Source organism: Triplophysa rosa, linkage group LG11 (genome assembly GCF_024868665.1).
Source record: "Triplophysa rosa linkage group LG11, Trosa_1v2, whole genome shotgun sequence".
NCBI lineage: Eukaryota > Metazoa > Chordata > Actinopteri > Cypriniformes > Nemacheilidae > Triplophysa > Triplophysa rosa.
In genome coordinates, this window is record NC_079900.1 from 19,200,802 (window position 1) to 19,216,828 (window position 16,027).

General features: G+C 36.4%; 3 protein-coding genes across 3 annotated transcripts; 1 reads left to right on the top strand and 2 right to left on the bottom strand.

Moving 5' to 3' along the window:
• The first annotated feature begins 288 nt into the window (after positions 1-288).
• Positions 289-3,932, top strand: ubald1b (UBA-like domain containing 1b). Its single transcript, XM_057346044.1, has 3 exons — positions 289-545; positions 854-907; positions 2,953-3,932. Exons 1-3 carry the CDS (start codon positions 438-440, stop codon positions 3,247-3,249), a joined length of 459 nt encoding a protein of 152 aa, XP_057202027.1. The 5' UTR covers positions 289-437; the 3' UTR covers positions 3,250-3,932.
• Positions 3,933-6,863: 2,931 nt separating this feature from the next.
• Positions 6,864-11,415, bottom strand: LOC130562177 (intercellular adhesion molecule 1-like). The gene is made up of 5 exons (XM_057347054.1): positions 11,026-11,415; positions 10,016-10,279; positions 9,594-9,923; positions 8,746-8,982; positions 6,864-7,641 (listed from the first exon to the last, which is right to left on the bottom strand). The coding sequence occupies exons 1-5, from the start codon at positions 11,087-11,089 to the stop codon at positions 7,526-7,528; spliced, it is 1,011 nt and encodes a 336-aa protein (XP_057203037.1). The 5' UTR covers positions 11,090-11,415; the 3' UTR covers positions 6,864-7,525.
• A 640-nt stretch (positions 11,416-12,055) lies between these two features.
• Positions 12,056-15,116, bottom strand: LOC130561297 (hemicentin-2-like). The gene is made up of 5 exons (XM_057345519.1): positions 15,107-15,116; positions 14,792-15,061; positions 14,042-14,335; positions 13,668-13,907; positions 12,056-13,486 (listed from the first exon to the last, which is right to left on the bottom strand). Exons 1-5 carry the CDS (start codon positions 15,114-15,116, stop codon positions 13,260-13,262), a joined length of 1,041 nt encoding a protein of 346 aa, XP_057201502.1. The 3' UTR covers positions 12,056-13,259.
• Positions 15,117-16,027: the final 911 nt, after the last annotated feature.

Genomic DNA, 16,027 nt, shown 5'->3' on the forward strand with positions numbered 1-16,027 from the left:
AGATACACAACACTGATGTATAATTCAAATATAAGTAAGTAAAATTAAATAAATATAAATATATAACACAAATAAGTTACAGTAATAAGAAGAATAGGCATTAGTGTAATCCAACAACACACAACACGTCTTTCAAAGACACAATAAATACAGAAGCCTGTAGAGAGACGTCCAAGGCTTTATAAAAGTCCATTCTATGATTTTTTTCATAGACCGTGGGATGTCAAACCTGCCTACAAATCCCAGAAACCTGATCCATTGCAGTCGTCCAACAGGGGGCGCTCACAGGACAACGGCTTCACTCAACATTATTTGGTTTCCGATCGGCAAGTTGATGTTTGGCCAACCGCCATTAAGCAAAAGAAAAGAAAGAAGCTGATGTTTGAATGTGCCGTATTTGAAAGACTCATACAATCACGTAGCTTTTTCGACGGAATATGGACGAACTAAGACATCAGGTTATGATAAATCAGTTTGTTCTCACAGCCGGATGTGCGGCAGATCAAGCAAAGCAACTTCTACAAGCTTCACATTGGCAGTTTGAGGTATGTTTTAGACAACGTTACACACACTAAACTACCTACAGTCAGATATGAAACAAGAGGAATGATAAAACAACAATTACTACTGTATTTATTTTATTATGCATGTTATGCAGTTTACAATCATGCTTGGCATGCTCAACGCAAGAGAACAACGTTTCTATAACTTACATGGAGCATGTACATTTTAACAAGGATAAAACATGTCGATCAAATAAAGATCTAGGATAAATAAGTTATGACCTCCAAAATGTATTTGCTTACATATTTGATCATTACAAACAACTGATAGCTGTTTTATGATGTTGTAGACTGCCCTCAGTACCTTTTTCCAAGAAGCTAATATACCCTACAGCCATCAGATGGTAAGTGTATAGTAATACATTCTTTTTTTTTTAATCTTATACGTTTTGATTGTTGTCTTGATCATTTTCAATGTATGTTATTATGATGACTTCCGCCATGTTGAAACCACGAGTCAGACAAAAATAAACACAGTCTGGTATGCGAGGGTTTACGATAATGTCCTTTAAAATTCTTTATAAACCTTATATTGTAAGACGGTTATGGTCTCTCGTTAACAATAAAACATGTTTGGTTTTGTTAAATGCGAATAAACTGGACTCGTGGAGATGAGTTTTTGCAAACGTGTCCAAAGTTGTGGGGGAGGGCAATTCCAGGAAAACGAGAAACACGCTTGTGACACTGAACTGTTTACAGCACCCGTATAACAATAAAGAGCGATACATTCAAAACACACTGTTACCAACTGAAATCCTCGTTTGTTTACAGTGAAATATGTTTATTCTAAAAACATTATTTTGTTTACATAGTTATTCTTTTAAGTTGAAGAAATTACGTTGTAGCAGTAAAGTAACACTACCGGTCACATGCATAGCATCAAGTTTAGTTAACCCTTGGAAAGCACCATATTTGACTCATATGTGCAATATTAATCTTATCGCTGTGTCTGTTTATTTTGACCTAGATGTCGGTGTTGTGCAATACTAACAAATAACAAACTGTAATGCGAGTCCTTATCAGGATAGATTATGAATTAAATCACATTTTGGTTACTGTTCACATTAACAGGCAAGAGCAGGACATGATGTACAAATACGGTATTTGTTCTGAATGAATGATCTGCCAAACTGAGTTGTTAATAACCTTCAGGAATAAGCCACTTACCAATTTAGTACATTAATGGACATTGATATTGTTCAAGAGAGCAGTGTAATAAACAGAAGTTATCCACCTGTGTCTGTCAAATAAAGTGCTCAATATAAATTCATAAGTAGTCAAAATTTGAGGGTGTGAGGACTAGGTATGGGACGATTTTGATGTACGATGCCCTTAATCCAAAATATTGCGGTATGGTGTTGCAATTACAGCTTTAAAATGTATAATCGGCCCAAGCCTAGTGAGGACTATCTGATTTTTATCTGATTTGTATAAAATGGCAAATATTAATGCTGTGTTCAAGACACCTCGCATTTAGGATATTTCCCACCTCAACCTGGAAATAATTTCTGCAACAGCACTTTTTTTTAATGTTGATAAATACTTGTAATGTTTTAATGCTACTACATCACTAGTAACATTGTTTTCATGTTACTAAATACTTTGATTAGACTAAATCCAGACGTTACTTTCAGCTCTGATAGCACACTCCGTCTGGCAGACGTCTATTTGATGTCTGCATCTGCAATACATAGTTTGCTCATCTGCAATACGTCTCAGAGACGTCTGCTGTCAGATGTCATATACACATCTAATAGACATCTGTAAGATGTTTGTGATTTAGAAGAATTGATATTAACATGCTCTTTCTAAGATGTTTAGCAGATAATTTACACGGCAGATGTTATACAGATCTCCAGATCTTTAGTAGACGTCTTACAGACGTTCAAGTGCTAGCTGGGGGGTTTGTGGTGGGAAATATCCCAAACCCGAGGTGTCTTGAAGGCAGCATAAGATATGAGATCAAACGCAGCATCTTCCACATTCTAGTTTGTTTATATCAGGAGCACGAATTATCAAAAGATGTCACACGTGTTGTTTATCTCTGTTGCTCTGGGAGACTAAAAGTTGCTATGGCAACATTAGTGTCAGTGCATCATGTATGAAGTTTATTCAGTAGATGTAGCAAAGCATTTTTGTATCCGCTCCTACTTCCTCAATGCCGCGTTTAAGAATCTACTTTGAAGTTGAAATTATAAATGTTTAAAAAATGTACACAATAGCTCTCAACCAAAACAATGCTGTTTGTTCGGCATTGGCTCAGTCAATGGTGTGAGTTCAGAGAAAGGCGGTCTTGTCTGACTAATTTAATTTAGATTGTGGGAGTGTTTGGGAAACCCTGCATCGCATCATTCCCACCAATGTTTAAGTTTGAATTTTTCATCTCCAGATGTGCACGCCAGCAAACACACCGGCGACGCCCCCCAACTTCCCAGAGGCCCTAGCCATGTTTTCCCGCCTTAAAGCCTCCGAGAGCTTCAGCAACGGTAGTCCTATTGCTTCTATGGCAACGTCACCGGCGCCTCACGTCAGCTGGGCTATGAGCCCCCCGGCAACCCCTGGACACCAGGGACGATGGACTCCGGGTCAGCTTCCAACGCAGACGGCATCGCCGGGGTGGCCAGCAGCTGTAACTCAGCAAACCTCCAATGAGCATGTCAGCATGGTCATGGAGGCAGAAAGATAAAGACTGCTTGGGAAACCATCACACCATACAGGAACAAGAGGATGGTCGTCCTCTTGATGGTTTTGGGCAGTGGATTTGTAACGGTGTGAGAGCGATGATGAAATAAGCAGGATGGGAGATTCATGGCAGCACTGATGATGAAACAGCATACACTTATTTTTCTTAAAATACAAGAGATCAGAGACTAACAGTTATATTTTTGCAAAACATGGATGAGATGAGAAATTATGCAGCATATGCAACCTCAGACCAAAGAATGTGTTACTGAATCATTTTATGTTCAGCAGTCAGTTTATGGTAAATCATTTACACTATTTTGCATTGTATACTAAACTGCATTGACTTAAGGGCTACTGGACAGATCTACTACAGACATCATAAGGGGTTTTCCACCTGGTTTGTAATTATTGACTTTTTATAGTTTGTGTTGCCTGAAGATGAATTGAAATGTGGCATTCACGTCATTGAGTTCTATGGTTCTGAGTCAGCTGGTCGGAAAACATGTTTGTTTTATCATGAATTCCTTTTTTTAGTGTATCCAGCAGGAATGTATTACTCATGTTTCTCTTCTCACAGATCATCTCCCTGTATGACTGTGTTCACACTGCCGCCACAATATTTGTGGATTATGTGATGGTTTATCATTTCCTATTTGTTCTGTTTATAAATAAATATTGTATATATTGCAAAGTTTTTGTTGTTAATTTCTTCGTCTGTATCATTTATTAGGGACACTCTACCTAAACTTGAAATCCATTCATTCAGTAGTAAATAATTACAGAGCCACAGAGTTAAGTCTGTTTAGCAAATGATCAAAACAGCAACCTATGGACAGTTACTGATACAGACAGTTGCAGATATTGACTAAACTTGAATTGAGCACACATTGTCAGCCACATTGAAAATACAGCCGATTATCACATAAAAATACATTTTGAACGTTTCCTAAATGTATGTACACATATTACTGTTGTATTTCTTAAAAGCAAACATGTTTTCTTTTCAGTATTTGACGTCTGAAGAATTACAGAGCATCTTTTCTGTTATTTTGACCTGTTTCTCCGGTTTTTGTTTTCTGCAAATAGAAACAATACTTTTTATTTTAAATTTTGGAGAAATATTGTTCGTAGTTCACAGAATGAAACAAAAACGACCATTTTACAAAAACACATACCTATAAACAGTAAATTCAGAAAAACTGAAAATCATTTTGAAATGGTCTAATTACTTTTTTTTATATTAAATTCATTTTCAATATAATGCGCAGTACAATAAACACAGTACATCTGGTCAGTCGAAAGTGAATGTCTACTGGATGTTACAAATAGTGAGATATATTAGTAGGCTACTTTTAATGAAACCAACATAAACTCACAAGTTTAGATTTGTAACAATGTCTTCAACAGTTTGTACAGTTTAGTCAGTACTCTGTTTAGTTGATTTTGCAATTGGATTGGAAACGTTTGCTGTAGAAGAGACTTTTGCATTATGTGCCAACAAGTCATCTTCCAGAATTTAGTGTGCGTTTCAAAGACATGATTTTGCGCACAGTGCCCTCTTGTGGTCACCTGTAAAAACATTTAACGCCAATGCTGTCCATGCAAAAATTAAAACTGAGAAACTGTATTGTGACTTGTGCAAATGGGCACGTGCAGGCTCCTTTTTAACCACGCCATGACTTTCATCGGGGTCGGGTCGGTCTTCTCCATTATTTATAATACATGTCTGTCTCTTCCTTACACACACTATGACTCTTGAAGACTTTTGGACGCATTTCTTGGTAGCGCTTTTCTGTTTTCAAGTGAGAAGTTCCTTCCGCGACCAGCAGGGGTCGCAAAGTTTACATGTTCTTGTATTTAAAAACACGTACGTCTTTCTGCTGATGTTGTCTTTTTCGTTTTTATTTGTAATTCGACAGTTTTATAAATAATACTTTTATAATTTAGTTTTATAAAGAATTATTTTGCAAACCTATTACTAAATAAACAAAGACAGAAAAAGAGACTTTGGAAAACCCCCAAAACAACGTGTAGGCTACATAACTTACATGCGAGTTTGTAAAGTGTCTACAGATACATGGCTCTGCCTGCAGTCTTCAGAGTATTCACATCTGAATCTCATTTCCCATCTACGTGGTTTCATGTTTAAGTCCCTGTCCTGGGAACTGACAGTTCACAACTGTTTCAAGTTATGCATGTGTATAACTCGTTGTTTACTCGCTGTGTTCAGAATAAAATATTAATGCATTGGTTACTCAGTACTGCATACTAAATCCTTGCATGAAACTAAACAGGTTAATCTCATTAGGTAAACATTTACTTGTGTATGTGTATTCTTCCATAGAGTGGTGTTCAAACACAGAGGTTTCATTTGTGTCTTGGCGAGCTGCATTACTGCTCTTCAGTGTTACACAGTTGCTATGCCAACACTGTGAGCTCAGAGACATTTTTGGCACACCGAAGTCCCACGGGTCAGCGTTAAACATAAACCCACACAAAAGACATAAGTAACAAGACTTCATTTCAAAAAGAAGTAATAGAGTATTTGTTTCTCTAAAGTACAGCTTGATAAACATGTGAGAACTCCAGCCTCTTGTTTAGGTAGAAATTGAGGACATAAAAGCTTTACCCTAAACTTTGTATTTTTTACTCAGCATTTGTTTGTTTGACTATTTTCAAACAATGTACATGTTCATTAAAAGAAACACTTAACACTAAGACATAGTCTATGGGAGAAATATGGTTATTTTGCATGTTCAGTACAATAAAAAGGATAAAAATGAAGGTCTTTTTACAGTTTTGACAGTGCAACTAAATAATAAGAGAAACCGACAGATATTGCTTTCAGTTCATTTATCACACTGAAACCAGAAGGTAATGTGAAGTGCATTGTATTGTGGGATACAGTGGTATGCACAGTGTGCTCTACTGCATTTCGCACAGTACAGTACATACAGTATTGCATATTGCAATGTGTAGTTTGATTGACAGTATGTTATTCTGAACATAGCCTGGCAGCTGTCGTGGTGCTATATTATTACATACTGTATATAAAACCTGTGAATAACACAGTTCAATACATAGTTTGTGTGTGCTTGTTACTTTTGGACACTTCATAGTTACAACAACTGCTGAAAGATATCCATTTACAGGTTCTACAAATGATACAAGGTTTGCACACCCAATTTGAGACACAATTAAATGTCAAGCATTCCAAGCCAGTTTCCATTTGAACAAAATAGCACAAATGTACTAAAACACAACAAAAAATAAAGCAGCATGTTTTTTATATTTAAAGCAACGTTTTTCTTGTGTGCCTTGCAACATTTCATAAACACATTCAGACCTAAAAAAAAAGCAGCTGCTTTATTCATCAAGTTTGCTGTGCATGTGCAATGTCCATTAAAAGAAGTTGAACAATTACAGGATGGAAACTAAATTCAGTTTAATTAAATGATAAAAATGACTATCAACTGTGTCCAGTTTGAAAATGAAACGGTCAAGCATGAAAATGAGCTTTGAATTGTTACATATTTGAAAAGATTATATACATTATGTCTGCAGACTATTTTACAGTATACTGTAGTCGTTTGGCATGAACACTAGACACCGTGATGCAGCATGTATTTAATAGTGTCCATTAATGCCAACAGTAAGTCGTTTTACATCTCTTATTTTTTTCTTAGTACGACTAACATTCTGTGCACTCTTTGTCTGTGGAAATCTGCATTTCCTCATTCCGTTTCAGTTCTTCTCCATTCTCTGTAGTATACAGCTGTATTCCTAACTTTTCATTAGTCAGAAAACAAGCAAATGTACTTAACAATAATCAATTTGTAAACACAAATACATATTATACAGTACCAAATGTTATTTTACATGCAACAAAATGTCCCAATATTTGTGAAAAATAAATGGGTTTTCAGATCACACATGACATGCACAAATCAAACATGACATTTAAGAATATGACATCAGTCCATTTCATCACAGATGAATGTACACAGCACACAGTACCTTTAAGAAGCTTAATAACATGCAGCTATCTAATGAACACAGTAATGTTTTTAATGAGTACAATCATGTCCCTGTAAATTAATTGACGAGTGGTTTCTTTAAGCAAAGTGTTAGTACAAAACTCATCTGTCCACATCCGCATCACCCCTGATGGGATTCTAAAGCCATTCAAATCAAGCCAATAATAATACATTATTAATATCAAGTCATATTATTGGTCTCCCTGCTCAAAACGTACCACTCTGAGGTCACCAAGTCAATTAAATGACATAACTCCGGGAAACCGTCTTACACTTGTATATTGTGTAAGACACGATTAATATTACAAGCGCCCCCAGGCCAGATAAAAGAATAGCCCAGAATGTACCGCGACCACCTATGAAAGAAAAAATCTGATCAGTGATTTCACAGATTTCTGCTTCTACCCCCTAGCGAGTCCTTACAAAAGTAGTGATCTTGTTATTAATGGTGTGAGCCTGAGTTATTATTTATTTATCTTGTTTATGTTTTAGAATGTAAATACTGATTTAACAGGTGAGCAAGCAAAAGTGAAACACGAAAAATAACCTTTACACTTTAAGTGAGAACAAAACAGAAGTAAACTGACAAACCTGCGACTCTCTAGTCAAGTCTACACTCTTAGGGTGTGTTCATATATGGCATGTTTGGTTCGATTAAAACGAACTCTGGTGCGATTGCTCTGTTAGTGCGGAACGCTGCCACCCATTCCCTGGTGCGCACTACACAAGCAGACCGAGACCGTTGAAAGGATGGGACTCGGTCCACTTTCAAACGAAATCTGGCCAAAAACAGGAAGTGATAACAATATACGAGCCGAAAATCAAGTGATTTGGTAATATAAAAGGAGTGTTTATTAGATCTGTGCTTGCGCATGTAACGGAGGAATTCCTGGCGCCGTTTTCACAGCTTTAAACACTTCATGAGGTCTTCGCAAGTTACCTGCTTGCTGAAAATACCCTCATATGACCAGGCATACAATGAGCATGTAAGTATAACCAGCACACAGCATAGTTTTGGATGTCCGGTAAGTTCCGTTTTAAAATATAAATCATAAAAGCTGTCCAATCACGTTGCGACTTTACACGTAAGCTGTTAGGTTCAATATCTTTAGGTTCGCTGTTAAAATGCCAGTCTGAACGCCAAGCGAACCAGGACTACATTTTTTTTCTTTTTTGGTCCGGACCAAAAGAACCAAAAGAACCGAACTAGAAATATGAACGCACCCTTAAAAATGAAAGTGCTTAAAAGGTTCTTCACAGCAATGCCATAGAAGAACCATCCACAAAGACCATCTCTTTCTTACTTTTTATATCAGATTTTAAAGGTTCTTTATAGAACCAAAAGGTTCTTCTATGGCATTGAAGAACCTTTTGAAGCACCTTTATTAAGAGTGTATGTGCAAGTCAAGTAATCAGTGTCTTGAAGATAAAGATTATTGAGTTACATTTTCACAACTTACCTGTTCTTCTGACGGTGAACATTTTAGTGGACATTCCTAGAAGGTTTTTGGCAGTGCACGTGTAGTTTCCTGGACTCAATGTAGAAGATGAGAGCACTGATGAGCTTCTCGTCTCTTTCAGATGTTCTGAGTACCAGGTGTAGGTAGCAGCCGGGTTTGCTGCCGTTGTACAATTCAGACTGACCTCTCCACCACTTGTGCTGATATTGTCATTGAACAGCTTGTGTAGTGGTGGATCTGAGAAAGGCAGAAGTAAAACCTCTAAGCACATAAGCAACATGTTTGTAGCAGGTACTTTATTAGAAGCTGTTAACAACATATCAATAAACATCTGTTAAATGATATAGATAATGTGAGGGTGGATCCAAATGCATTAACAGAAGTTTTTTCACAAAACTCTGTCATAAAATGTCTAGTCTTTTATAGGAAACAATGCAAAGATTTATCCCAGAACCTCTCAAACTGAGGTACACAAACCCCCAGTGGTACCGTTTTGCTTTTAACGCAGAAATATTTAATGAAACACTCATGTCTGAAGCATTACAAACCAGTCTCACGGACTTTCATGCTCATCCTCACTTTCACAGGTGTATTCATGTGTTTGAATTGGATTGCAATGTAATAAAAGACAAAAAGTCTGTTCCTACTCATATTTATACTACTCAAATGATTTGTAATTGTAAACCTATCTCAGTGAATATGTAACTGTGTATTTTATGCATATACATATGTCATAAAATAATACTACATCAACATGCCCTCCACAGGGGTCTACAAATTAAAATGCAATGCATTCAATCTTTCTAAAAAAAAGCAACCTTTTATATGAAAAGAAACAGAAGACTTACAATGTACTGTGAGCTGAAGAGGTTCTGATGTCACTGCTGGAGGAGGTTGAGGTCCTTCTGCTCCCAGTTCCAGCTCTGCTTCACATCTGTACTGAACTCCATCATCACTTCTGTCTGCAATGATCTGAAGTATAGATGTTGTATTCACTGGAGTCATGATGAAGTAAATGAAGGTCTCATTATGCATCAGAGTCTCTCCTTTATACCATTTCACAGTGAGATTCTGAACAGGAGCCACATTCACAACATCACACTGAAGTTTATATGTGGAGAATTCATTCATCGGTCCTGTGCGATCAGCTGTGTTGATGGACACGCTCTCTGGAGTCTCTGTGAAGCAAGATTTGAACCACAAATCATGTAGATATTATATTCTGAGAAAAAATCCCATTAATGACAATGAAAATGACAAGGAAACTTACTGTAAATAGTGATTGGAAGATTTCTTTCACATTGTGTCCTGTCATAGTTGATATAGCACATTGGCTCTATGTCCCATTGTCTGAGGTTCAACACTCTCCAGGTGATCAGATTCTGGTCTCTGTTCGTGGGTACTGGTCCCTCACTGGCTTCCCACCCGATCCCTTTATGTGTGATATTAGTGCTACAGTCCACTGAAACATTGCTGCCGTACCTCACAACAACTCGCTGTGGGTTGAGCTCAAGAGGACATTCAGCATGTGTACCTGTTAAACACATTGAAGTGTAAGAAATTGCTTCAATGTCAATATTTTAAACAAAACAAAAAATGTGTCATTACTCGTCCATCATCATGTCAAACATATAGTTTATAATGATCATGTATGTCAAGTTCCTAATGTGACACATTATTTAATCATTATTAAAGGCACTATAATAAAGTATTAAAGTAGTCATTAAAAGAGCTGGACAAAGAATCTTCTGACATTTTTTCGTCTCTTTGTTTTACATGGAGAAAACAAAATACGTTTGGTCGAGTTCATAATAAAAGCATTATTACTTTGGTGTGGACCATTCCTTTAACCTAATGTAGGCTATAAATCAATCATTTACATGACAGACAGACACAGAAACAAACCAATTATCAGCTGTTAAAGTTTACACAAAACCGATCTGTTGATACAGTTTTACCCACTTGACGTTTGTTTTGTTATACATAGTTTGTCACTATGTATAAAACAAATTTACTTCATTCCCATCATTTCAGCGTAAAAATAAGTTAGATTACATTACAAAGCGTGGCGAGTCTACAATATTTATAGTGAACTAACATATTTCATAAACATATGAAATATCACTACATTTGAACACTAAACGAAAAAGAAAGTAGCTAAACAACATAGGGTCCAAAAACAGCAAGAGCGCTCGGAATCATAAAATCTTGAGTAAATCTGACTCAGAGAACAGAAATGTTTGCGCTCGTGTTTTGAAAGTATGATATAACGTTACCAACCTGTAAGACTCGCTAACAGTAAAACTGCCGAGAGATTAGCAAGCCCATAAAAACCAAGAAGCATATTGTATGTGTTCAGGCAAAGGACGAGCAGATAAAAAGGTCAGCGTGAAAAAAATGCACGCAAATCCCCTCAGAAGTGTGATTCCTCACGCAAAACAAAAAACCGCACCCATTCCCAAACTGGAAAGTGTTTTTCGAATGGTACTGCTCCAGTTCAAAACATGGGAGGATAACGTTATTTGTAGGTTGAGCAAAGCAAGAGCAGAAAGATAAAGCAAACGGTAAACAAACAATGATGCAAGTAGATTGTTGATTTATTTATTGTTGTCGATTATATTTGTTCTTCGTTATTACTGCTATGTCTTTCAAGTTTCAGATTTCTTTCACTTCAAATCTGACCAATGGATCTGACGCTAAAACTGACGCATTATTAAAGGGGACGTTACAGTAAAAGCTCATACAGCTCATTCAGTCGTCAGTGTAATATGTTTGAACATGACTGATTTTGCAATGGAAAAAACTCCCAGTCATTCATCTTGAATGAGGGATGTTGTGTCATTCTTTCAGCTAGAAAGTTATAACTGAAAAGGCTTATTTTGTCTGTAATTCACTAAAACCAAATTCATGATCCTGAAATCATTATCCTGTGAGAATCATACAGGACTTCATATGAAGAGTTTATTATAACTTAAAAATATTATTTATTATGTTATCATGCTTTTTGTGTTTTAGTGTGTTAGTTACCTTTATTTTGTAAGGGATTAGTGATATTTACCTTTTACATATACGTTTTTCCAGACATAAATGTTTTATTGTAAAAAATAATCATACGTAGGCAAAAAGTACCTAAGAAAAACAAGGAAGACAAGTGAGGTGGTTTAACGTACTATTGTTGTGTAGTTGTTTGTTGTATTTCACATAACTGTTAAGATTATTCTCTGTTTGATGCTGTGTTCTGTTTGATGGTGAGAGATTCCCCTGGAGACCCCAGGAAGCAAGAAATACAGACACAAGTGTACAATGTATGTATCTTACTTACTTTATTTCCTCAAAGGCACGCCAGTGCCTTAACCAATCAGATACTGTATATTTGTATACATTCATTACCTTGTATAGAACAGAGTATGGTTACTGTGCAGGTTATCAGGAACTAGTCAAAAACAGTTCTACCTTTCTATAGAAGCGAACACTATAGCTGCCAGTCCAACATATGCAAGCACACTTTAACCCTTATGGGGTTTCCATTAGTGGATGGAAAATTATAATCTAACTCTCTTTGACACAAAACAGGTTTTCAGATCAACAGAAGTTGTTCAATGGTCCTGAGGAATGAGAAAATTGATCAGTACACTATTTTTTATTTTTTGTTAAACAAATGTATGCTTTTTTTAAATATTTGTTTTTTTCCAACAAATTAATTTATACATTATGTGATGTTTGATTTGTATCTGGTTATTTGGTAAGATTATGCAATACAGTAAAAATATAGATATTCAATGAGTTTTAACAGCAATACAGTCCTTGAGCCATAAAACTGGCACACTAACTTTACATACAGCTTCTCTTTACAGACATACAGAAATTCATCAAAACATGATGTCACAGGTTAGGCACACAAGTCCTCATTTCCAAACATTGACGTCTTCACAGTCTGTGCATATTTCTAACCTCTAAAGTGACAATTTTTCTGGAAGACAACTATCAATGTATTTATTGATGTAACATCCTCAGCTGTGTTTATCAATACTCAATTCAGCACACAAAACAAATATTAAAAATGACCAATGTGCCTGAGACTCAATACAAAAGAATACTTTTGTTATGCAATTTACAAAAACCTATAAACGCTTGAAAGTGTGCGACTACCTTATTTCAGTGAACAAGGCATTTATGACTCAATCTAGAATCACCTTATGGCTGATAAATGTTCTCAATTAAAGATTCTTGATGAAAGCTGATTTAAGGACAGGTTATTTCCTATAAAACATCTGTTCTGGCAAACATTGACTCAAGAACAGATGTCGAGAAAGATACCGAAAAATACATGAAGCATTTAAGTTTTTTTGGAAACACTGTAATGTCCATTTTAAAAGAAAATGGGTCTGAAAGTAAAGTAACTGGAACATTACTCCATAAAAGAAACCAGCCACTGAGCAGTAGCCCACAGTCCTCCAGTGTAAAAAAAACCTTGGTCCATCTCCTCTTGCAAAATGGTCTCAGTTTGAGATGACTCAAGGATAAGCAAGGATATCGCTCTGAGAGAGTTTCTTCATGTGGAGAGGGTTGTCTTTGCCATTCTGTGCTATGTTTCCATTTTGTGGACTGGGCTTGGCATCTTTCAGGCTGTAATGTCCCGTCTTGGCTGTTTTGTAGTATATGGAGAAGATGAAGACAAAGATAACTGAGATGATCGCCACTGTGACAGCAACAAGGCCTGCGATCAAAGGCAGATAGTCCTCTGTGTCCAAAGAAATAAAAAACCATTAACCATGTTGCAAGCAAACAAATTAAATCATTTGTAATCCAAATGTAAAATTAAAAACATACAATGTAAAAACAAGTGAATAAACAAATCCAACACACTGACCCCATTCCAAGATGTTTATGGCAATGCAAAAACAGGCAAAAAACAAGGTTACCTGTTGGGACCACTGTTATATTTCTGCTGGTGGAGCCAACGATATTGATTGCGGTGCAGACTGGATTCTGGGATATTAGCTCTGTTATTGTGAGATTTCCACCATTAACTGCAGGATTGGTTTGGCTCCAGCTGACCGTTGGTTTTGGGTTACCCTCTGCTTCACACACAAGCACCAAAGGATAGCCTCGAAACACAGGCACTTTAGTGGGCAGATTGGTCCCATTGATGGTTGGTTTAACTTGAAAAGATATTGGAAACACACAGGGTTATGCTAGGTTTGTTGATGATGTTAGCATCAAACCAGATATCAAACCATGTACTGTATGTTCTCCCTGACAAAAAATGAAAATTAAGATTAATCAATAAACTTACAATGTACTGTGATGCTGAGAAGATCTGAGGTCAGTTGTTTCAATCGCTGGGGTACAAATGGTCCTGCGTTCAGCTCTGCTTCACATCTGTACTGGGCTCCGTCATCTGTTCTGTTTGGCACGATCGTGAGTTCAGGAGTCTTGTTGATGTCAAGGCTTTCTTGATAGACCAGACTCTGTTTTTTGTACCATTTTACACTCGTAGCCTGAACCACATTAGGAATGTGACATTGGAGCCTATATTGATGGGACTCAATCACTGGTCCAGTGTGATTTACAGTGGTGATGGATACATCTGAAAGATGTCAAGAATAAATGCAACAGTTTTAATGCATCTTAAATAACGTGCATTGACATATCAGCAAACGCCGGTTTTCAATGGAATTTTTATGTATGCATTATTTAGTTTGTATAACGTGGAAGTTTACATCTGTTTGTCTCACAAAACATGATAAAATGATAAAAATATAATTGATAAACTGAATTCCCAAGCACTAGACTACCCTTAAAGTTAAAAAGTAGAGAGGATTAATGTCTGACCCCGCTGGCCTTTCCTCCCTTTCTGTCAAACTCGTATGTGTACTCAGTGGCAATGTTAATATAGTTTACGAACAATAAAACAATTAAACAATTCTGTTAACTGAAATCAAAGACGGCCAAAATATTTTATGATGGTTTCTGGTCTAGTTAACTATTAGCATGACACCAAAATAAAGAGGAGTTGAAAATAAAGATCAATCAATTCACTTACAAAATACTTGAATGCTGATGTGTTTTGATGATCTCAGTCCTACGTTCAGCTCTGCTTCACACCTGTACTGGACTCCATCATCTGTTCTGTTTGGCACGATAGTGAGTTCAGGAGTCTTGCTGTTGCCACTGAGGGTTTCTTGATAGACCAGACTCTGCCTTTTGTACCATTTCACACTCGTAGCCTGAACCACATTAGGAATGTGACATTGGAGCCTATATTGATGGGACTCAATCACTGGTCCACTATGATTCAGATTGATGGAAATATCTGAAAGACATTAAAAATAAAAGCAACAGTTACATCACCAGTCACCACAGTGCATTGCAACATCATTCATTCATCCTCATGTCGTTCAAAACCTATGACTTTCTTCTGTGGAAAACATGGATATATATACAGATACTTTCTTGTGCTGAACCTTGCTGACTAACATGTGTCCTTATGTCACTAGGTGCCAATGTTGTTTGGTTATCAAAGTTTTTCAAAATATCTTATTGAGTCATACAGGTTTGGAATGAGACGAGGTTGAATAAATTATTTAATAAATTATTTAACAACAAATTGTGACACATATGCTTTCAGCAAAATATTTATGTATTAATGTAATAGTTAGTTTTAGGGATGGACGATAAATTATCGGCCATATCAGTATCGGCCGATAAATGGTCATTATTAATGTTATCGGTATCAGCCGATAATACAATTTATGCCGATATATTAAATCTTAAATCATTTACTTTGGTTAAACTACTTCACTTGCACGCTGCTCGCAGTTAAAATACAGTACAGTACTGTCTTTCTGTCATGATCATTCACTCACTGTTATTAGCAAAACATTGTTGATGTAGGTACAGTATTTATAAATGTGTAAATTATAGGAATCAGACTGCTGTCTGAAGGCTTTCTGTCTTGAGACTTGTTAGACATGTGGCTATTGAAAACATTTTTCTGGAAGAACATCTATAATTTGTTTATTAAATATACCAGAAAAGGTTAAAGAATCGTTAACTAGTGTAAAGTAGGCTTGGTACATGATTTTCAGGGGGAAAAAATAACTAATGATTACTTTGTTTTCCGCGGTGAATGTTTTTAAATAGAAGCAGTTGTCCAACTTTTTGCCTTTTGTTGCAGTCTTAGGGAATTTTATATTAATATTTAGATACTGTTTATCGGCCAACATATCGGTTATCGGCTTCCAATGTTAAAGAATTATCGATTATCGGCCAAAATGTA